Source organism: Staurois parvus, unplaced genomic scaffold, assembly GCF_062004578.1.
Source record: "Staurois parvus isolate SC_StPar_1 unplaced genomic scaffold, SC_StPar_1.0 ptg000446l, whole genome shotgun sequence".
NCBI lineage: Eukaryota > Metazoa > Chordata > Amphibia > Anura > Ranidae > Staurois > Staurois parvus.
Window position 1 is genome coordinate 941340 of NW_028318242.1, and position 25072 is coordinate 966411.

Below are 25072 nucleotides of genomic sequence, written 5' to 3' on the forward strand. Positions count from 1 at the left end.
CTTACATATCTCTTTACTCTGTGTTCTCATATTGAGAATGGTATTATTACTGTATTTTTATATGTAATGATATTTTTAATAAAGAAAAATGCAACACACAAATTCATTTTTGCTAGTTTGTTTCATAATTTGTTTATTTATGTATTACGGAGTATTAATGTTAGATGCTAAACCCTAACAGCATGGATTTTAGAATCCACATCGTTTGTAAAACTTTGCTCGTGCAACTACATCGTTCGAGTAGTCCCTCCCAGTTGTACGACTGTCAATTGCATCAAAACTGTTGATGTTCCCTGGACCAGCGTTGTATGCTGCAATAGCACCTGTAATATAAAAGTTATATTGTAAAAAAGTGGTCAATACAGTTTAAAAAAGGCAGTATCACGTGCCTACTAAGGACAAATAGGCTGTTCACTTTGCAAGGGAAGTTGCACTTTGCAAGAGAATGTTCCCCAGAGTTTAGTGAATGTGGTGCAAATTCACTTTGCAAAGAATACCCGATCACATGCAAGGAAAAGAAAAAACAAAAACAGCTTTTTTGCTTGCATATAATTGGATGATGCAAGTCACCCAATCATACAGAATTTCACCGCAAATTCTCTGAAAATTTCCCTTACAAAGTGAAGTCTATTTGCCTTCAGTAACTAAACCCTGTGAGCTCACCTTTCCTTCTTTTAAACTGACGATAGAAAGGAAGCTCCATATAAGCCCTAAGTTTCCTAGAGCTTTCACAGGACTGAGGACGGGAAGTAGGCGGTCTTTTTTAACTCTTGATGGCTCAATGGTGAGGCAAATGAGTAAAAAGAAATTTGAGTGTGTGCTGCTGAAGATGTGGCATTAAAACTAACCTGTTGCTAACAGGCACTTTATAGCATACATGTACTTTGTCCATTTTACAATACAAGATATTACTCGACTAGAAGTTAGTGACTTAACAATTAGGAACGATGAAGGTGAGAAAATGCTTTCATAGAGCACTGACAGCTCCCATATTTAACCTGACATGTTCTTCTGAAGATATTGAATCATTTTATACATATATTAAATATTTTTTAGCATTTGCATCTCCATGAATTACATATTTGTTCTTGTGGATGATTACCTTTCATAACCTGGTTTGTTGACCAGCTTGGAAATTTTTGCTTGATTGTTTCAGACATGGAACTCAGTATTTCTGTGGACTGTAAAATATGCTGTTCGCTGTCCCATGCTCCTTGTGGAGAATGCCATCTTTTGTCAATCTGGTGTTAAGAAAATCATATGATTTGTTAGTTTAGCTTTTAAAAGGTACATACATTTATTATTACCACTTGAGTTGCAGCACCCACGGATGAAACCTTGCAGTCTGTATAGTTCCATTATAGTCTGCATAATGCATTATTAGACCAAAAATCATTAGATATGGTGGCTGCATTAATTTTCTTTTTAGGTTCCCCCCCCCCTCTATTTTCACCTGGTTATCTGGTCAGTGACACACCTCCTGTATAAGCGTACCCCTACTCTGGATAAAGAAGCACAGGGGGGCACAGCAGAAAGCAGCATTGTCAGTCTGGGGGGAGGGGCATTTTATATGTACTAGCAGGTTTAAATATACTAACAAAATGAAACTGAACTCCAGCTAACACTTTATAAGCAGTTACAGCAAATATTTCCCTTTTGGGATAAGTAAATAAATAAAATTAGTCATTGTAAGCACCCATGCCAGTGTTGAATTGTTTGTCTCATCCCTGATACATCTTTTTATGTCCTTTTCCATCTTTATAAAGTTCCATTACCTTGCTACACAGGACTTTTGACAGTTCTTTTCTGATCCCCATGGCTCAGTATCTAGTCTAGTCAGTGCTTCCATGTAAGAGCTAACAAACTCATTGGCTATTTATACACTGACACTAATTGCAATTTATAAAGCCACAGATGTGAGACATTAACCTCTAACTGGCATTTTAACCCGTGTGTGTTACCTTATGTGGCTGTACCAAGGCCAAACATTCCAGGGTATGGAAACCTTTGAACATGGCCATTTGGGTGATTTCTGTTATCATTATGATTTAAAAAGGAACCAAACAACTATTTGATAATAAATGGCTTCATATGATCATCATCTCCTAGATTGTAAGCTCGAAAGAGTAGGGCCCTCTAACCCCTCGTATGCTGTTTGTTGTTGCTGTACTGTTTCATGTATTGTCCCCCCCCCTCTATTGTACAGCGCTGAGCAAACCCTTTGGTGCTATATAAACTCGATGTAATAATAATAATAATCCTTCAATAAAAGAGCATTTTTTGGCATCATCAGTCATGTTTTCAATATCAATGCCAAAATTTCACAATTTCTGCCAGGGTATGCAAACTTTTGAGCACAACTGTACTTTGGTTTATAGTACCGGTTCCCAGCTGGCAATTGCTACAGCACCCGCTTATGTTGCCATTTCCAGGAACATGTGCGATGGGCATAAAACACATATGTGTGCATTCAATGCCGGGATGCATGTGAATGTCCTGTTGTACTTCAGCTAGTTCACAATTTTTATACCAAGCATCTCAGATTTGTGCTGACAATTTCTGCCACTTAAATAATCATTTAGGTCATATGCTAAGCTAAGGTAGAAATATAGAAAAGCATTATACCAAAACATTAATAGCACTTTAATGTCTTCACTTTTCTATATTCAGTTTTTGCAGCTTTAACTGGTATTTGTATTACCGTTATGTACAAGTGCAATTTGTAAAAATGTACTACAGTTTATCTAATGTACATATGTGCCTGTATGATCCTTTTGCAAAGCTATTTTTATTACAATAAATGTTATTTCATCAACATTTCTAGTGTGCTACTTATTCAATCTAATGTTATTGGAAACCTTGCATTACCTGCATCAGGCCAAAAGCATTGCCATGATCACCACATTTACTGGGGTCTAAAGCATTTCCAGCACGTGATTCACGAGACATGATTGCTGCAATTATAGCTGGGTCCACACCAGTTTTCCCAGATACAGATATAATCTTCTCCTTGTAAGAGTTCACCCTTTGCAGATCTGTTTCTGCTAGTTTTTCAGATGCTATTGTTCCTTTAAAAAAGTTAAGAAAACATTTAAGAAAACATTGTCATAAAAGATCTTAGCGGAATGTTTTTATATAGCAAGAACTGTTAGGAATTTGTCCAAAATTCAAGGTACAGCTTTGAAATGTAAACAGAGCTCCAGAATGAACAAAGTATTTGGTATAGGGAATGTTTAGTGCTTTTTTAGATAAAGATGTAAAATACGTAAGCTTTCTTTGAACTTTTATTGTTCAATATGCATTAATGTTGTAAAAAACCTGTTCTACGTTCTTACATGGGGCAGCTGCATTTACTCATTACATATCCACGTTGTGCATGTTCTCAATGCAAGCCTATAAGCTGTCATACCCTTTGAGAAAAATGCACTTCAAATGAGGCTGGTACATTATCTCAATGGTTATACATAGCAAGCCAGACTAATTGCAAGTTATAAATAAACAAATTTTATACACACACACACGGTATAGAAAAGAATCACCCTCCTTTAAGATAATCACCTTTTATAATCCAACTGTATTATAGCTTATAATATTAAAATTAAAGATATAATACCAAGATGTCAGGAAAGGATAAATATTCAAAAACAGAATCACAGAGTTGAAAAAAAGATCACTCCCCTTGTGTCAGTATTTTGTTAACCACCTTTTTGCTTTACATTCAGCCTTTAGTCTGTTGGGATTTGTCTCTACTAACTTTGCACATCTAGACTTTGCAATATTTGCCCACTCTTCTTTGCAGAACTGCTCAAGTTCAGTTAAATTTGATAGTGACCATTTGGGGACTGTAGTCTTCAGGTCATTCAACAGATTTTCAATGGGGTTGCATTGTAGGCCATGCAAGGACATTCATCTTTTTCTCCTTCAACCACTGTGTAGTCATTTTTGCTGTGTGCTTTGATAGTATTTGGAATTTGATGGTATTTTACCCCATCGATTTTTTCTTCTATCCTGACAAGTGCTCCTGTCCTTGCTGCAGAAAAACACCCCATAACAGGATATTTCCACCTCCATGCTTTACATAGGAATGGTGTTATTTGGTTGGTGAGCTGTATTGAAATTCCCCCAGATATATCGTTTAGATCTCCAATCCCAGAGTTTTGGGGAAACGTGTTAAGTGGAGTCTTGGTTTGATGTCATCGTGCATCGGTGTGGCGGCTGACACCACAGCTGGCTTTTCTTTTGTAATACGAAGCTTGTTTTATCCACATACATTTAAGTGCATTACTTTTTAAATAAAGTGATTTTTTAAACTTGCTGCACTATGAGGCTTCTCCCTATTTGCACTTTATATATGCCTGCATGACAAGTGGTACCTGGATTGCCAGCTTACTCCATTGACGAGATCATTTTCCATTTGAAAGGTCGTCAGTGAGAGTGCCATCCTTTGATCTGAAGTTTGAGCTCTTTTTGATCTCTGTAATTGGGGGTTGTTTCATCCAGTACGAGGCCACTCTTTATCCCTGAGGAGCACTTTAAGCACTGGAGCACTTTTTTTGAGTGGAAGTTTACAAGCACTAAGCACTTTGTCATAATTTTGGTTCATTATGGACTATTTGGACTTTTTTAGTTGCTATTTTGCATAAATTATGATTAATGTGTTCACAATTGTTTATTTGCATTTATTGTAAAATGTTATTTTTTTATTTAAGGGGGCAGCACGCTTTTTTGGTTCCATATTGTTTAGTTTTGAGGACAAATAATTCAATTTTAGTCTCATCTGACCATAACACTTTTTTCTAAATGGCCTCAGAATCTTCAAGCTGCATTTTGGCAAAGCTCAATTGTGACTGAATGTGACCTTACTTGAAACCCTCCCATACAAGAAACATTTGTGAAACATTTGTGATATTGTTGTCACATGCACACAACCACTCTTTGTCATAAATTCCTGCAACTGCTTTAGAGTTGCTGTAGGCCTCTTGACCAGTTTCCCTGTGGCTTTTTCATCTAGTATGGAGTGATGTCCTGATCCAGGCAGGGTCTCTGTTATACCAAATACCTTCCACTTCTTAATAATAGACTTCACTGTGCTTCTAGGCATTGATAAAGCATTTGACGTTATATTGTATCCATCTCCTGACCTGTGCCTGTCCACAACTGTATCCCGGAGATTTTTTGACAGTGCCTTGCCACATACAGTTGATTGCAGGGGCGGACTGAGCATTTGGAAACTCAGGCACTGCCTGAGGGCCCGGGGTCAGTAGGGGGGCCCCATGAGATGCCCCTGGTACCTTTTTCTTAGGCATTTTTGAGTTTGGGAGTGCACACAGGGGCCCTATGATCCCCTATTGCCCGGGGGCCCCATGAGTTGTCAGTCCGCCCCTGGTTGATTGTTTGCTTCAGTTGCACTACCAGGGACTGAAGTGCTCCCGGAAAGCTCTTTTCATGCTGAGCTAATCAAAATGACCACAGCTGATCACAGTTGAAAGTCAAATGGCTTTGTGTGCCATTGTGATGGTGATTAGCTACACTTGATTGAGTTTGCAAGTCATTTTTAGGAGAGGGTGATCCTTTTTCCAACTCAGTGATTCTGTTTTTGAATTTTATTCTGATATGTTGGTGTTATATTTTTCACTTGGCTGTTATAATTGCATGTGTATGTATATATATATATATATATATATATATATATATATATATGTGTGTATACATTACCTTGACAAAGTATTCATACCCCTTGAAATGTTCCACATTTTGTCATGTTTCAACCAAAAACGTAAATGTATTTTATTGGGATTTTTTGTGGTAGACCGACACAACGTGGCACATAATTGTCAAGTTGAAGCAAAATGATAAATGGTTTTCAAAATTTTTTACAAATAAATATCTAAAAAGTGTGGCGTGCATTTGTATTCAGCCTCCTTTACTCTGATATCCTTAACTAAAATCTAGTGGAACCAATTGCCTTCAGAAGTCACCTAATTAGTAAATAGAGTCCACCTGTGTGTAATTTAATCTCAGTAATACAGCAATACAGCTGTTCTGCAAAGCCCTCAAAGGTTTGTTAAAGAGCATTAGTAAACAAAAAGCATCATGAAGGCCAAGGAACACACCAGACAAGTCCAGGATAACTTTGTGGAGAAGTTTAAAACAGGGTTAGGTTATAAAAAAAATAGCCCAAGCTTGAAAATCTCACAGAGCACTGTTCAATCCATCATTCAAAAATGGAAAGAGTATGGCACAACTGCAAACCTACCAAGACATGACCATCCACCTAAACTGACAGGCCAGGCAAGGAGAGTATTAAACAGAGAAGCAGCCAAGAGGCCCAAGGTAACTCTGGAGGAGCTGCAGAGATCCACAGTTCAGGTGGGAGAATCTATACACAGGACAACTATTAGTCATGCATTCCACAAATCTGGCCTTTATGGAAGAGTGACAAGAAAAAAGCCATTGTTGAAAGAAAGCCATATGAAGTCCCGTTTTCAGTTTGTGGGAAGCCATGTGGGGGACACAGCAAACATGTGGAAGAAGGTGCTCTGGTCACATGAGACCAAAATTGAACATTTTGGCCAAAAAGCAAAACGCTATGTGTGGCAGAAAACTAAAACTGCACATCACCCTGAACACACCATCCCCACTGTGAAGCATGGTGGTGGCAGCATCATGTTGTGGGGATGCTTTCTTCAGCAGGGACATGGAAGCGGGTCAAAGTTGATGAGAAGATGGATGGAGCCAAATACAGGGCAATCTTAGAAGAAAACCTGTTAGAGTCTGCAAAAGACTTGAGACTGGGGTGGAGATTCACCTTCCAGCAGGACAACGACCCTAAACATACAGCCAGAGCTACAATGGAATGGTTTAGATCAAAGCATATTTATGTCTTAGAATGGCCCAGTCAAAGTCCAGACCTAAATCCAATTGACAATGTGTGGCAAGACTTGAAAATCGCTGTTCACAGACGCTCTCCATCCAATCCAATAGCTTGAGCTATTTTCTAAAGAAGAATGGGCAAACTGTCACTCTCTAGATGTGCAAAGCTGGTAGAAACATCCCCAAAAAGACTTGCAGCTGGAATTGCAGCGAAAGGTGAATCTACAAAGTAATGACTCAGGGGGCTGAATACAAATGCCCTCCACTCTTTTCAGACATTTATTTGTAAGACATTTATCATTGTCCTTCCATTTCACAAGGATGTGCTACTTTGTGTTGGTCTATCACATAAAATCCCAATAAAATAATTGGTTGTAACATGACAAAATGTGGAAAATTTCAAGCGGTATGTAGAGTAAATAGATGCTTGATGTGTCAGGACTCTAAACTATGTACACCCGTTAAATGGTGAAAAATTATGGTCTCCCAAATTATCAATGGGTGATACTTTAAATACTTTCAGAGCACCTTGGAGGCAGTACGTGCCAGTCATGTAAAAAAGACCAGATGGCTCCACAGCCACCCAGATCACTTTTATATTAAAGCCAGGAGCTCAAAAATGAAAACAAGCTTACAGCTGTTACTTCAGCCATGAGTTTGTTTTAACCTGCTGACTCTTTGGATGTACCAGACATGTCCAAAGAGGTGAACTAGTTAAAATCCATCATTTGCATTAAAATATATAAAAGCATTTCTGCTGCTACATTTCAGATAGTGTGGGCTTTAAAGGATAAGTTCACCTTAAAAAAATATAAAAATAAAATAAATGCCAGTTATTTCTACAGGTAAAAAAAAATGTGTATTTAGTATTTTTTTGTAAGTGCCTGGAAAGCATTGCTTTCGCAGGTGCAATGCAGGACTCTGGCAGACTGTCAGTGTATGCTGTCTGCTTGTACCTTGAACAGGCAGGCAGTTACACACTGACAGGAGGAATCAATGAACTACCTAGAGTGCTCAAAAGTGCGCTGGAGGTTAATTGAGAACCCATCACTGCCATAAAAATATTCTTTATTACACAGACAGTTTGCTTGATTTACTAAATGGATACAGCATGTGATTAGCTGGTGTGAATCCAAGGGAAAACTCACTTTGCAAATAATACCCAGTCCCATGCAAGGAAAATAAAAAAAAATGATTAAATGATTAGAATTGGCACAGCACTAAACTAGGTGAACATTGGATGACCCAAACCAGCGCTAAGCTTAGTGAACATTGGATGACAGAAACCAGCGCTAAGCTTGGTGAACATTGGATAACCAAAACCAGCGCTAAGCTTGGTGAACATTGGTTGACCGAAACCAGCGCTAAGCTTGGTGAACATTGGTTGACCGAAACCAGCGCTAAGCTTGGTGAACATTGGATGACCGAAACCAGCGCTAAGCTTGGTGAACATTGGATGACCGAAACCAGCGCTAAGCTTGGTGAACATTGGATGACCGAAACCAGCGCTAAGCTTGGTGAACATTGGATGACCGAAACCAGCGCTAAGCTTGGTGAACATTGGATGACCGAAACCAGCGCTAAGCTTGGTGAACATTGGATGACCGAAACCAGCGCTAAGCTTGGTGAACATTGGATGACCGAAACCAGCGCTAAGCTTGGTGAACATTGGATGACCGAAACCAGCGCTAAGCTTGGTGGAAATTACCTTTGCAAAGTGAACTCCTTTATTGCTCCTTCCACCATCACAACTAGCACTAAAATCCCCTGTCATTAAATATGTGAAGTAGTAATGTCACTCCATCAGTTATACAACATTGCTCAGTCCTAGTGATTGGCTGCTAGACTTGAGCACTGTTAGGCTGCTTTTACACTGAGGAGTTTTTCAAGCGTTTTTGCATTAAAAAAAGTGCCTGGAAAGCTCAAGAAAGCAGCTTCCCTATGTATGTGAATGTATATCTATGTATGTTTTCACACTGAGGCGTTGTGCTTGCAGTGCGGAATAACAACTCCTGCTTGCAGCATCTTTTGGGGCATATTTAGGGAATTAAAAATAAAGCCACAAAAATCAATGGAAAATGCATGAAAACGCATGAAAAATGCCTCTGAGAAACAGTTTTAGTGCAGTTTTAAGTCACGTGTCCATTAAAAATCGCAGCAAAAATGCCTATGCATTTTTAAGGTGGATCAGTGTGAAAGTAGCCTTACAGGGAAGGCGGTCACATGCTCCCTCATACCCAAAAGAGGAAGGAGTGGAAGAGTAGCACTGGGCAAGATGAGTATGATTTGGGTGGGGAAGCCTCTTTGCTGAGACATTGTTACTTTACCCTTCACAGGCAAGCTAACAGTCTATGCAATGACCAAAGAAATTACTTTAATACATCTCAACCTTCTCTCTTGTCATTGTATGAAGGAAGGAAGAAAATAAATCCCCCTTTTATAAAACACTTGTCTCCACTACAAGATTTCCCCACACCTCCTGTTATGGTGACTACTGTAAAATTTTAAATTCCCATCACTTTCTATCTAATGGACAATCCTCACCAGGACAAAAGGGAGAGGGCGAATCTCTCCAGTGGGAACACCTGGGAGGGGTTTTAAAACTCCTTTTCTCTATCTGAAACTATAAATTAAATGTTTTCTATATATTGTATTAGTTCTGTGCCAGTATGTACATTTGCATAGAAAATAGGTTGAAGGTTTTGAATCAAATAATTTAAATATTTAACATCAAACCACAGAAAGTGGCGGTACTCACCTGAAATATTGTGCCCATCTTGACGGCCAGTTTCAAGGGAGGCACCAGTGGAAGGAATGTAATTAGGATCACCAAGTGTGGCTGTGAAAGATAGGTTACAATTGAAGAAATAATCTGAACCATGCTAAATACAGAACTAGCCATTGACTAGGCATATGGCACTGTAGTCTGAGGGTGGCAGTATCCATCCACATGCTGAAGGCTTTTATTTTTTTTCAATAAATTCTCCAGCCAACACACGATCACTGTCATAGCTGGGACTAATCACGATTGTGAACCACTTTGATTGGTTCCCAGTCATCTGTGGCGGCATGAGCTGTCAGTGACAAATGAGATTGAGCGCTGCAAAGTGTCAGCTGTTAGCTTTAATGAGGATGCATTTATAAATGTATCCCTGGCACGTGACATCATGCTGGGGGATGTTTGTAGCAAAGGAATTAGAGTGATAGTAAACCTTTTTTTTTTTTTTTTTTTTTACTATAGGCACTTAGGATATTGTAGGATGGCTTACCCCCTCTTTCGGTCTCCTGCTGGTGCTGTCTGCTGCTGCTTTCTGCAAATAACCCTCAGCAAATTGTGTGCTAAGGGGCCACCCATGCGGGCACACTCCTGAGCAGAGTTGTGTGCATCCATGGACACACACAGCACAGCTCATCTACAACCCTAGCTCCTCACAGGATTTGACTGACAGCAGCAGGAGCCTTCCTGTTTCTCCTGTGACCAGAAAGTGAAGGAAAAGCTACAGCTGAGCACAGGACTGGATCAAGAGAGGAGCCAGGTAAGTGTGTGGGGAGGTCATGAGCAGTTAGTGGGGCGCTTTTTACCCTAATGTAGGGAATGCGGTGAGTAAAAACGATTTAAATTTAGAACCACTTTAATAAAGCAAGGTCAAAGGGTAGTAACGTAAAGGAAACAACATCTAATTTCCTTGTTTCAATAGCTTTACCCCACAATCTATGCATTCATTGTGCATTTCTTCATATGCATTTTCATTGTGTTTGCAGTGCATTTACATGCATTTGCAATGTTTTTGTGTGTTTGTGGTGTGTTTTTTTTTTTCCATTTATTTCAATCTATTCTCTTTGCCATGTTGCACCAGAGTTGGAGCATGTTCATGTGCATTTGCGGTGTACTTGCTTATGTTTATGTGTGTTTGTACGTATTTAGATGCTTTTTTTTGGTGTGTTCTGCTGTAGAAAAAAATGCACCATGCTGTACTTTTTTACAACACACATGAAAGAGCTGTAATGGTGTAAACTAGACTCATTGGAATACATTTTTCTTAGATATGTGTTTGTACTGTGTGTATGCTGTGTTTAAAGCTGCATCTGAATGCACCTGGTGTAAATGAACCCTTAACCTGCCTAGTGGTATGTTTATGTCAATATTTCTGTGCTCAAAGCGGTACATTTTTTTGCATGGAAGTATGTCTTTTTTTTATTGTAGGCCTGTAATTTTTAGGAATAACTCACTGAAATCTGTCCGAACAAGAGTCTAGTAAACATCCCGGGTATGATAAAATTTGAAACACGAAATAAATTATAATATAATAATCATAAAGAAAAATAATATACTAATAAATTTAATTCAATAATGTGAACAAACCAAAAACACTGAAATTTGAAATAGAGTGCCAAGTTCGCACATCACTGAGCAAAGTCGCAAATTTGTTTTCAGTGTCTGATGACGAATTTCCCCACGAATCATTATTACTCAATTCTACAAGTGGTTCTGATTTACTATCGCTGTTCTCTAGCCGGTCTAAAACCGCTTTTGATCTAAAGGGACGCTTTTTGGACGCCATGGACATTTCTCAGTTTCCAGGCAGAAAGAACGTTAAAAATGCAGACAGGGCACAGGACAAAGCACTAGGGACAAAATGTATGTGAAATGCTTTGATACAGTAATGTTTTACTATCAGATTTTAGTGTATTTAGTGAATGTCACTTTTAAAATTTTTTAATTTCCTGCCGGTTCCATCTCCGTACGTCCCATGCGTCCGGACGCTCACAGGGACCGGAACCCGCCATCGGCCGGAGGAGATGGCCAGGAACGCTGCAGAGGGGACATCGCGGAAGTGCAGGACAAGGTAAGTGAAACAGGGATCCCGGAGCAACGTTGCAGGGTAAGCCCGAGTGTAGCTCAGGGTTACCGCTTTTGGTACTGAAAGTTTACCCCGAGCTACACTCAGCAATACCGCCAGGGAGGCTAAGTGTGTTTCCACTTTTGCAGTCAAACTTGAGAAAACCGCACTATATATTTGTCATGTGTTCACACAGCGTACTTAATTTTTTTATATTTCTTACTTTTTAGAGGTTTCTAAAGAAAAGGTGTTCTGTCTGACGGCAAGAATTTCTCAACTAGCTCAATGTGATCTGTTTCAATAGCTGGGCTAGGAGTGTCTCAGTCCAGTTCTGTATGACGTACAATGGCGAAGCCAAGCTCCTAAGCCTTTAGCCCTTTTTGAAGACAGACAGTGTTCAAATATAATACAACTGATGAGATTATATCTGCCTGCACAGTACAGACAGAGTTAGAGCAGAGTTCCACCCAAAGGTCGAAGATCCGATTGTCCCCCCCCCCTCCACTGTCATATTTGGCACCTTTTTTGGGGGGGGTGGGAGCCTGGTTTTGACAGGTACCCGCTCCCACTTCCGGCTCAGTTCACCACAATGAAGTGAGCCGGAAGTTCGTCCCCCTCTTTCCTCTTGCAGTCTCCTGGGAACCGTCACAGGTCCCAGGAGACTGCAGGACCAATCAGGATGCACAGAGTGATTCGTGCATGCGGGTGAGCACATCGCTGAACCCTGAGTGTGTTTATTAAAAATCAACAGCTACAGTTTTTGTAGCTGCTGAGTTTTAATAAACACAAAAATGTCTGGAACTCCGCTTTAATTATGGTATACTCAGCTTCCTGCCGACCTAATAACAGAGAACCATGTAGAATTTGTCTTGCTGGAAGTTCCCAGTTTGTCAGCAACATTGGAAACACCCTTTAAACTGATTGATTACAGTGGATTACTGCACCTGTCACTTCACTGACTCCTACTTGTTGAATAAATCTGTCACTAGAAATTCACTTAAACAGTTGTCCATTGTAGGTTGCCGTACAACTCAAGCACACTCAAAAATGTCTAGCTGGGATACTGCTCTCTTACTGCCTATATACCAGGATTTTAAAGGACAAGTTCACTCATTTTTAGGGTGGAACATGTAACATGTTCCCAATGCTGCAGCTACTGCCTGATTCCCCCACCCTCCCTGTAACAGAAGTACAGGGAGAAGTTCCCCATACTAACTGCCACTTTTTAAAAACAGTGTGGCCGTGTGGGGTTCCGCCCACATGGCCGCATCATTCATTCACAGAGTTCTGTGAATGAATGAACTGCAAGTCCCAACAGCTTTGGTGGCTGTCAGTTTGTAGTTCTTGATGAACTTCCATGGCGCTGTGGAGTGCTGTTGTAGTTCATTCATTCTTCCTGTCAGTATATCTGCTAGCTCGTACATCCCGTACGGCAAGTAGATGACAGATCTGCAGGAGACCTGCATGGCACCAGTGATCTGTTGATCGCTGGTCAGTGCTTTACAGGCTCCTGCAACAGAAAATAATAAATGCACATTTTTTACCTGCAAAAAAATGGGCATTTTTTTTTTTTGTCAAAAGGCAAACTTGGTCTTTAACAGAATGTCTGTTAAAAACAAACTGCAAGCCTTTACTCATTTAAAATAATTGTGAAATAATTATAATTACCATCTTGTTAGGATTGTCACAGTTTGACAGCCCAACTAGTTTTAGGATAGCATGTTCTTATTTGTATTCGTTGTGTATTGCCATTTTGGCACCCCTGCTTTGGTATTACAGCAGCTTTCTAGTCTCCACCAAACATAGCAATTTGATAGAAATCATTGAATACTGTGATAGATATTTTGGGCCTACAATCATTTTTAATATTATTGTGAACTTCTATTAGGGGTCTCAATTCCTACAACTTATTTACCATCTGTTGCATCACCTCAACACCCCCCCCCCCCCCTTAGAAGGTTTCCTGTAGAGGTTTATGGCAGTATGGCCACCTGGCTGAGTCCTCATTTCTAACACCTCCTAGGGAGTATTGTCATAGATCTTCCTGGGGGAACTGGCTTCAAAGTAGGTATGCTTCCCTGGACATTGGCCTATACAGTTGGCCAATATCTTTCACAAGTCACAGAGCCCCCCTTTGAACAGAAATGGCAAAATATTGGAACTTATTGAAGGGTGTGCCTTTACTTGGAATGGAGGGGGAGGGGGTATAAAAGGATGCCATTGCTCAGTTTCTGTCTCTCTCTCTTTGGAAGCCCAGTCATCAGGATGTCTGCATAACGTATTATTCTATGTTTCTGTCACTTTCTTTCCTGTAGTCATCTCTTTGTATTGGTAACATTCTTTATTTGCATTGTAATATTACAACTTCTAAAGTTATACGGGCTACATTATATTTTGCTATATTTGATTAATGGCAAGCTTCTTTTCTGTGTAAATAAATTATATCTTTATTTTTTGCACAGTTGTTATCATTTGGTATTAACTTTATTGGTATTAGCCACATCAGGATTGGCTAAATTCATGTATAGACAAAAGGTTGTAATCACTGATTTCATTTAAAATCTTAGATAGAACCAAGTGAATAAGTGCGGTAGCAAAACCGCCAAAAAATACTCACATGACATGGTGGCTTTTCAGTTTTTCCTAGTAACAGAAAACATAATGCTATCATTAACATCAATTGTCATTTTGTCAAGTTATAAAATTGTAATTCTAATAAAAATTTGACGCACATTTTTCATAATCGTATGCTCACTGCTGCTGAATATTATATTACTCAATCTATTCATATCAAAATATTTAATCATTTCTTTTCTGGCAGCATTTGCTCTGTTTAAAAAAGAACTATTTTTTTTTTATCTTTTGTAGTCTTTTTTTTCTAGTCTTCTTTTGCTACTTGTAAGCTGCTCTGTCAGGAATGAAGTGGTCACTGACATTGTCTGTCAGTACTGTGTACATGAGTTCACAATGACATCCTTTCTTAAAGTGGACCATCCATGGAAATGGATCACCTTCTCTTGTGATTTATGATCCTCAGATTTCCCAGGATCTTGCGAGAAGGCCGAGTGCATCAGCCTCATCTAGACAAACTCAACAGTACCAGCTTTTAGCTTTAACGATGCAGTTTTATTTTGGGGATGGACACCTTGCAAATAAGCAGCTTTAAAGGAAACAAAAAGGAGACAAATGGGGGCTTTCACTGCTGATCTCTCATTCTGATACTGCTAGTTGCCTAAAGTCTCATGCAGAAGGGACAAAATACAGCTACTAAGGACATCTGGGTTTTTTTTTTATGCTCTAGGTCAGTGGTCTCCAAACTGCGGCATGGTGGCTGGATGTGGCCCTTTGCTTGCCTTTATCTGGCCCTTGGGGCACTGTTCCACCAACTGTCACCAATGATGGAGCACTATTCCCTCTACTGACACCATCAATCGGGCATTATACATCTCATTGATATCAACAAAGGAGCACTATTCTTCTCACTGATATCAACAATGGGGCACTATTCCTCCTATTAAAATCGATGATGGGGCTCTGATGCCATGGCATTTTCTACTCCCTCTGACTACAGTCCAGCCGCCCTAATGTCTGAAGGACAGTAAACTGGCCCTATGCTTAGAAAGTTTGGAGACCCCTGCTCTAGGTTATCTAATGTGCATATGCACATTGCGTCCTTTACGGCTATATTTTAGAGCAGCGTTCAAAAATGGCCCAAACCAGCACTCAGAGAGGTGTTTTCCAGCAGAATTTACACCCATATCTATGTCCAAATGTGTGCTTATACATGTAAATTTATTCCAGTGACTAGAGACTTCTCCTCTATCATGTCCATGGTTTTGAGCATGTTGAGCTTCAGATTGTTACAAATATACCACAAGGACAGAAGATCTACACACCTTTATGCTGACTTGTTGCCATCTCGGATGATACCTAGTATGTTTGCCATCCACATATATAAAAATCCAAAAACATGATCTGTGCATAAACAGGATTTATGTGAAGGGGCCTTACATTTTTTAACCAATTTAATAAATCTATATTTTACTATGGGTTTACTGTTTAATAAATACGCATAAAACACTAAAGATAAAGTATAGGGTTACTCTGTGTTGTTCAGGAAGATCAACTCTTATTTATCCCAATTTTCAAGAATATATTACAAGCCCACATATTGTAAGGTGGTCCCCCCTGTAATTCGTGCACTTGGTACAACGCAGTAGTGCGCATTTCCAAAGATTTGCCTGCCAAAATGATAATCATCACCAGTCCTATTAGGTAACAGTGTGACTTTCAAAAGATGTCAGTAGCTTGATTTTACTTTCTATATAGATTGCTAGAAACAGGACAGCTGAAATAAAATCATAAGGACTTTATTCATATCAAAACAGAACATTGCAAATACGAAAAGCTAGTTACAGCTTGCGAGATTGTTTTTGTGCAATCAAAACATTGAACCCAAACATAATTACAGACATTGTTACTAGCATGTCGGTTTACACATCGAGTTGATTTCTCCTCTTTGATTTCAGTTGCAGTAATGCAAAGAATCTGGTTTCATATTTGTTTTAATTATTCAAAGATCCACACCTATACCCACATCATTTGGTTCTCATCTCCCCAACATCGATTAAGAACCTCTGGATGTTTCATCCAAACATTGGTACATTTTTTTTAGACTGGTGTCAGCAAAGATTACGAAATGGAAAGTTCCAGAAAATACAGGAGTGTTTGGTTCAATGTAATGCACGGTCAGCTCATCTCGATTAAATGCTGCATTGTTTCAACTGAAAACAAGCCAAATGCTGAACTGGTTACTTGCTTAATTGCCCCTATTGTGTGTTTTGTATTTTGTCTCTGATATGAATGATATTAACAACGTTTAGTGCTGGTTCACTCTGGATTTGACTTTGATATCGTGCGACTTCACTTGAAGTAAAGTAGTGTAGGAACTACTTTCAAAATTGGTGCTCACCAATTTGAACGCTTCCATTGTGGGCAATAGGGTGCCACCAGGGGCGGACTGACCATTTGGAAACTCGGGCACTGCCTGAGGGCCCAGGGTCAGTAGGGGGCAGGGGCGGACTGACAACTCATGGGGCCCCTGGGCAATAGGGGATCATGGGGCCCCTGTGTCTTTGCCCAAACTCAAAAAAGCCTATGAAAAAGGTACCAGGGGCATCTCATAGGGCCCCCTACTGACCCCGGGCCCTCGGGCAGTGGACGAGTTTCCAAATGGTCAGTCCGCCCCTGGTAGGGGGCCCCATGAGATGCCCCTGGTACCTTTTTCATAGGCTTTTTTGAGTTTGGGCAAGGACACAGGGGCCCCATGATCCCCTATTGCCGGGGGCTCCATGAGTTGTCAGTCCGCCCCTGGGTGCCACTGTTAAATTGCATGACAAGTCGCACTTCGGTAAACTGGGGCTAAGTGAATAAGGCCGGTTTCACACTGGTGTGCTGTGGCTTGGCCATTTTTTGACAATTTTTGTGCACTTTACCATAGCCGTGGTCCCACAGACTTTCCATTAGGTCATGCATTTTTACTGCATCTTCTGAAAGTAAAAAAAAAACATGCATGCTGCATCTTTGGTGCACTTTCAGAAAATGCAGCAAAAATACGTGACCTAATAGAAAGTCTTTGGGACCGCAGCTATATGTAGTGTCAAGGAAATGAAAATTGCACATACATCCATGCTGCAGCCAAACCACAACGCACCACTATGTAACTGGCCTAAGACTAATTGTCCTCTGATTATATGCAATTGAAAAAGAATGAAAGATAACAGAAATAATGATGCCTGTCATATGGGGTATATGTCTTCATGTTTATTAGGGTGCTTGCACACGGCTTGGCTGAGCCCATTCAGTGTAACTGAAGGGTGCACAGTGTATAGCCTGATAAAACATAGATGACCACAGCGCTAGCTCAGATTATCTTGTATACATATAGGAATAAAACCTGAAAAACTGCCTCAATAAATATTGTGGAAACAAATGAACAACAGTAATGATATATTAGATACAAAGTAGCGTTTGCTCCAAAGTGACAGGTGTGGAACAAATCCACCAAATATCTATTAACGCATTCCAAAAAAATCCACACATAAAGCTTCTCAATGTTAAAATCAAAATAGTGAAAAATGCTATTTCCTTTTTTTGTGAAAGAATAATAAAAAAGTAATTAAAAAAACAAACAAATAATAACAGCCTATAGCCTGTTGTGCACTGTTGTACGCGTGTGTGTTGGGGTGCTATTGTAAACACAAGTATAGTATACAAATGGAAAACTGAATGAAAAGCGTTCTACAAATGACAGGAAGATGGATGAAAGGTCCACCTCCTCCACTCCTTTTTTATTCATACAGTACAGTTTCTATGAGGAGGGCCGAAAATGTTGGCATAATCCACACTCTTGATGAGTGCCTGTCACATATCTGTTTGCTCTATTAAAGTGTTACTAAACCCACAACAGTAAAATCAGTCTGTATATGCAGTAAATCATGCTTGTTAAACTCACTGTGGAGCCTAAGGGGTTAATCCTCTGCATTTTGTAAAAAGTTTCATCCTGACTTCTATGATCCTCCCTTTCTTCCAGTGTTCCCCTTTTATCCACTGATAAGACATATGTGTGGAGTCACTCCGCCAGGGGTGGACTGACAACTCATGGGGCCCCCGGGCAATAGGGGATCATGGGGCCCCTGTGTGCACGCCCACACTCAAACCACACCCAAAAAAGCCTATGAAAGGTACCAGGGGCATCTCATGGTGCCCCCATACTGACCCTGGGCCCTCGGGCAGTGCCAGAGCACCCGAATGGTCAGTCCGCCCCTGCACTCCGCACATGCTCAGTTTTGTGTATTGCTAGAGAGGTTGTTTTTTTTTCTTGGGAGAGTACATGTGATCAGCACAGGGCCAATCAGCATTGTCCAGACAGAGGTCAGGGGTTCTACAACCTCCTAGAGCAAAATGAAAACTCCTCCTGCAAGCTTTAACCAGTGCTCGGCTGGACACTGATAGACGTCACAAGACTGCTCTACCTGCTGATAAGAAAAGGTATTTAGCAGTTTATATTTACTAAAATAATTGCACTTCCATGATCTGTGTACTGTGGGAGACCAGATATAGTGAATGCAGGGTCCTGGGTTTAGTAACACTTTAACCCCTGGCACACTGGATGATTACAGCGTTGGTGTAGAAGGAGAAGGGGGGCTTAGAGGAGGAAGATTTCAAGTACTAAATATAAAAGAACAATAACCTCCTAGTTATGAGAAAGGAGGAGTGTCCCTTTGAAAAGCATTACCGCACTCCACTCACCGCCCACTCATCCCAGTATCACATAGGTATCTCCACGAGACAGCATATACAGTCATGGCCGAAATTGTTGGCACCCTTGATATTTCTCCAGGAAATCATGTATTTCTCACGAAACGTATTGCATTAACACATGTTTTGCTATACACATGTTTATTCCCTTTGTGTGTATTGGGACAAAACAAAAAAAGGGAGGAAAGAAAGCAAATTCGACATAATGTCACACAAACCTCCAAAAATGGGCTGGACAAAAGTATTGGCACCCTTTCACAACTGCGGATAAATAAGAATGTTACAAGCATGTGATGCTCCTGTAAACTCACCTGGGGCAAGTAACAGGTGTGGGCAATATAGAAATCACACCTGAAAGCAGATAAAAAGGAGAGACGTTCACTTAACCTTTGCATTGTGTGTCTGTCTGTGCCACACTAAGCATGGACAACAGAAAGAGGAGACGAGAACTGTCTGAGGACCTGAGAACCAAAATTGTGGCAAAATATCAACAATCTCAAGGTTACAAGTCCATCTCCAGAGAACTAGATTTGCCTTTGTCCACAGTGCGCAACATTATCAAGAAGTTTGCAACCCATGGCACTGTAGCTAATCTCCCTGGTCGTGGACGGATGAGGAAAATTGATGAAAGATTGCAACGCAGAATAGTCCGGATGGTGGATAAGCAGCCCCAAACATGTTCCAAAGACATTCAAGCTGTCCTGCAGGCTCAGGGAGCATCAGTGTCAGCGCGAACTATCCGTCGACATTTAAATGAAATGAAACGCTATGGCAGGAGACCCAGGAGGACCCCACTGCTGACACAGAGACATAAAAAAGCAAGACTACAGTTTGCCAAAATGTACTTGAGTAAGCCAAAAGCCTTCTGGGAAAACGTCTTGTGGACAGATGAGACCAAGATAGAGCTTTTCGGTAAAGCACATCATTCTACTGTTTACCGAAAACGGAATGAGGCCTACAAAGAACAAAACACAGTACCTACGGTAAAATATGGTGGAGGTTCAATGATGTTTTGGGGTTGTTTTGCTGCCTCTGGCACTGGGTGCCTTGACTGTGTGCAAGGCATCATGAAATCTGAGGATTACCAAAGGATTTTGGGTCGCACTGTAGGGCCCAGTGTCAGAAAGCTGGGTTTGCGTCCAAGATCCTGGGTCTTCCAGCAGGACAATGACCCCAAACATACGTCAAAAAGCACTCAGAAATGGATGGCAAAGAAGCGCTGGAGAGTTCTGAAGTGGCCAGCAATGAGCCCAGATCTAAATCCCATTGAACACCTGTGGAGAGATCTTAAAATTGCTGTTGGGAAAAGGTGTCCTTCCAATAAGAGAGACCTGGAGCTGTTTGCAAAGGAAGAGTGGTCCAAAATTCCGGGTGAGAGGTGTCAGAAGCTTATTGATGGTTATAGGAAGCGACTGATTTCAGTTATGTTTTCCAAAGGGTGTGCAACCAAATATTAAGTTAAGGGTGCCAATACTTTTGTCCAGCCCATTTTTGGGGTTTTGTGTGACATTATGTCATATTTGCTTTTCTGCCTCTGTTTTATATTTGTTCCAATACATACAAAGGGAATAAACATGTGTATAGCAAAACATGTGTTAATGCAATACCTTTTTTGTGTGAAATACTTGATTTTCAGGAAAAATATCAAGGGTGCCAACAATTTCGGCCATGACTGTAGTACTGCAGGACGTTGAACTGCTGTGGTCTGCTGACAGTTGTCAGTACTAGATCCTTCTCGTGTTGACATGAGATACCAACTACTGCTGCAGATACACTGGTTGACAGTGTCCAGGGGGTGATGCTGATGTCAAGAGTCTTATGTGTAACTGTGCTACATTTTTATTTGTAATAAATGGAATCATTATGCTAATGAGGATCCCACACTACTGTTCTTTTATTTTTTGAGTTCCTCTGATCTTCCTGGATCTACCTTCCAAAGCTGCAGGATCCTGTGTTGCATGGCCTTTTGATCATCACTGAACGTGAACTACACTGACAATCGTGATAGACACCTGTGAAGGCTGGGACTTGTAGTGCGCTGTCTGGACTGTTTATTTTGTAAGATTTCAATTAAGGCTGCTTTCACACTGATCCATTTCTCTTTCGCTTTAAAAAATATGGAAGAAAAACGTGTGACCATTTATTCCTATGGAACTCTTTACACTGATCTGTTGCAGGTTCGGTGCGTTTTTCAAAGTCCTGCTAGCTGCACTTTTGGTGCAGTAAAAAAAGTACCAAAAATGCACATCCCCATTGAAATCGATGGAAAACATGGCAAAAATGCATCACAAATGCACGCGCGGTTTGTTTTTGGTGCAGTTTTTGAGTTGCTTCATATTAAAAATGCACCGCAATTGCAGTAAAACGCATATGCATTTTGCATCAGTATGAAAGTAGCCTAATGCAGGAGCCAGCAGCAAAGGATAAAACTTTGGTTTTACAATTCTGGACTTTCCTTATACATGTATTGATAGAAGCCAGATCTTTCTATCTTTCTAAGAATATAGAAGCAAAAAGACACTTCTGCTGTCATTAGTTTAGTTTCTTCACAAGGGCAACTGAAGTCCTCCAGTGTGTCTCAGCAACCATTTGTGCTGTGCTTAGCTCTTAGTGTGTCTCTGAACCTTTACAGCTCATTTACACTAGCAATATCCCTCTGAAAAGCGATCAGGGTGGATTGCTTTTCAGAGAACATATGACAGGCAGTGAGGAGACATTATATTGCCTCCTCACAGCTTTTTTAAACCCCTAAAAGTCAGCACGACAACAGCATTGCACATGGCTGTGGCTTGGCCCCATTTAGTTGGTGAGTACTGCCAACCAAAAACAGAGGGGATCATTTTTGGCATACCGCGATGCAAAGCATCGCTGCGGCAGAATGTGCATATTCTGTGTAGATGTCTGATATTACCATCCCCCAACTGCAAGTGTAAACTAAGACTTTAGAAAAAATTGGTTACCTCCAGACATACCTGCCTTGAATTCTTTTATTGATGTGCATGTTCCAAGGTGTGTTTCAGGGTGGCTCTTTTCTCTTGCACCATCCTATGGAGCATCCCTTATATGCATGGACTAGAGTTGTGTCTCCCTACACTGTGTGCATCAACACACAGGCCTGTAGCCTAGGATGGCAAGGCACTACCCTGCTCCTCCCTCCCTCTCTCTTTTCCAAGCTAACAGACAAATTTGAAACTGTTCTGCCACAGTTAAAGTGGTTGTACAGGTTCAAGTTTTTTTTACCTTCATGCATTCTATGCATGAAAGTAAAAAAACCTTCCCTGTGCAGCATCCCCCTCAGCCCCCCGGATACTCACCCAAGCTCCCCTTCAATTCAGCAATGTGCACTGGAGTCTCAGCTATCCTGGGACTCAGTCTCCTCATTGGCTGAGACAGAAGCGGAAGCCATTGGCTTCCACTGCTGTCATGCACAGCCAGTGAGAAGAGAGGGGGGCAGGGCCAAGCTGAGGTTCCTTGTGTTAATGGACACACAGAGCATCAGGTGCCCCCATAGCCAGCTGCTTGCTGTGGGGGCACCCGACAGAAGGGAGTGCTGTCAGGGGACCCCAGAAGAAGAGGATCCAGGCTGCTCTGTGCAAAACCACTGCCCACAGCAGGTAAGTATAGACATGTTTGGTATTTAAAAAAAAAAAGCCTTTAGAATCACTTTTAATTCTTTCCTGTGATGGAGAAGCCAGTAGCTTTGTAAGTTGTACACTACAACTGCTGGGGTAAGGATATTAGCAAGTAATTTATTGGTGAATGTTTCTTTTATTATGTTCAGTGTGTTAATAATAATAATAATAATAATAATAATAAATTATTACTTTTTTTAGGGTTAGGGGTTAATTATTATTTATTTATTTATTTATGATGTATTAATCAGGACTTTTTATTTCTGTGTGTATTTATCATATTTATTTTACATTTATTTATTCATATACCTTAGATTGTACACCCCTTGAGTGTTAGGGACTGATGTGAATGTACAATATATATGTAAAGTGCTGCATAAATTGATGGCGCTATATAAGTACCTGAAATAAATAAATAAATATACTAATACTATTTTTTATTTAAAATTTTTTCATTTGAGCAGAAAAATCGCACAAAATGTGCTGAAAAACACGCACAAACGCACACAAACTTGTCAATCGCGCGTCTCTATTCTATGGAAATAAAAACACACCAAAAACATGCACATCTGCCCAAATTGAGCTACAAAAGTAGCCAAAACTTTTTTGAGCTTCAGGCGTTCTGCTTCAGGCGACTTGTTGTGGAGATGTGAATTATCTCCACAGAGTAATTTTGATTTTTTTTCCCCCCTGAGCATTTTGGAGCGTCGAGCTTCACGCAACAAAGCGTTCAGGTGTGAATGCAGCCTTAAGGAGATTGTATAGTGTATAGCCAGCCTTAAAGTACAGTTGTCCTTTAAAACCAAATCAAACCATCAGGTATTTTACTTGTTATGCTACCTAGTTGCGTAACAAATTAAAAAACAGAAGGTTCAATTGGCTTTTTCATCTCTAATTAGCAGAGATTTCTATGCCTGCATAGCCCTAAACTGAAAGGGCTTTTCTACTAGAAAATGCTGCATGTCAAAGAGAAGCAAAGCTCAGTGAGTAATATTCATTATGACTGGTAATTAAAACATCATCTATAAGAATGTATAAGAAGCTTGTGTGGCCCTTCAAAAAACAGAGACCTGTGTTCTGAGTACAAGAGACCACTTTCAATGAATAAGACTAAAGCCGGTCATATATGGATCGGTTCAGCACAGGGGTGGACTGACCATTTGGAAACTCGGGCACTCGAGGGCCCGGGGTCAGTAGGGGACCCCATTAGATGCCCCTGGTACCTCTTTCATATGCTTTTTTGAGTTTGGGCAAGGACACAGGGGCCCCATGATCCCTTATTGCCCGGGGGCCCCATGAGTTGTCAGTCAGTAGTTCAGCAAGAACTGACCGAGATTCGATTCATCTATGGGCAGGCTGGTTGTACTGAAGTTGATCCATCAATCGATTTCAGAACAATCAGCCTGTGGGATTTTTTAATGTAGTCACTGCCAGTGGCTATAGTTACCAGCAGTAATCATTGTGTTCTACCGACAAGGAAGCTTCCTTACAGGCAGAACGTAATAGCACTGCGGGAGGGATTCCCCCATCAGCATTGACTGTGTGGCTGCCTTAAGCTGGCCATAGTTGGACAAAATTTCAAATGAAAAGTAAGGAAAATTCATACAAAAATTCTCAGAACATTTGTTGGTCCTTTGAAAAGTTTTGTTTACATTTAACATTTGATTTAGGAATGAATGGACTTTACCAAATGAAAACAACATACACTGTTAGAAATTCATTGGTCTGAGAAACAATTTTTATTTTAGAACCCTCTCTTTCCAAGAGAATGGACTTTACCAAATGAAAACCACATACACTGTTAGAAATTCATTCGTCTGAGAAACATTTTTTATTTTAGAACCCTCTCTTTCCAAGAATGTTCATTTGGAAATTCTACCCATCAATGGCCAACTTAAACCTGTGCAATTCAGACAATCAGTGTAGATTTATCCCTCCATTGTCCATGATAAACCCCAGCTGCGTCTGAAGGACTGCAAAATTCCTTTTTTCCCTCTGCCTGTACTTTTATTCTAAATAAAAACAAAATCCTTTTAAATAACGGCAATGCTGCTCTACAGTTATCACCAGTTGTGTAAATCTTTCACTGTAGCGTCTAATATTTTCATGTTATAACATTGAGATATACTGGTATATATTATGTATTTACTGCTACAAAAACACTCCATTCTGATTCATTCATTATTGCCATCAAGAATTACTCTGACAGAACAACTGTGATCCTAACAAATCTGTAAAATCTAGAATGCATAAAAGCTAACATTTGTGTCCATTTATCTCCCACACTTACCTCTTCTAGATGATTTGGCTGCCTTTCTTCTGAATAAAGAGAAACTGGCACACAGCTTTCCTATTTATAGGCACAATGTGTCCTGCCCACTTAGAAACTGAAAGTGAAAATAACCA

At 40.3% G+C, this 25072-nt stretch overlaps 1 protein-coding gene across 1 annotated transcript; it reads right to left on the reverse strand.

The window, feature by feature from the left end:
* Nucleotides 1-102: 102 nt before the first annotated feature.
* On the reverse strand, nt 103-25072 carry LOC149453600 (lysozyme g-like). The gene is made up of 6 exons (XM_089688106.1): nt 24957-25072; nt 14332-14357; nt 9632-9712; nt 2869-3068; nt 1103-1241; nt 103-323 (listed from the first exon to the last, which is right to left on the reverse strand). The coding sequence occupies exons 2-6, from the start codon at nt 14336-14338 to the stop codon at nt 190-192; spliced, it is 561 nt and encodes a 186-aa protein (XP_089544232.1). The 5' UTR covers nt 14339-14357; nt 24957-25072; the 3' UTR covers nt 103-189.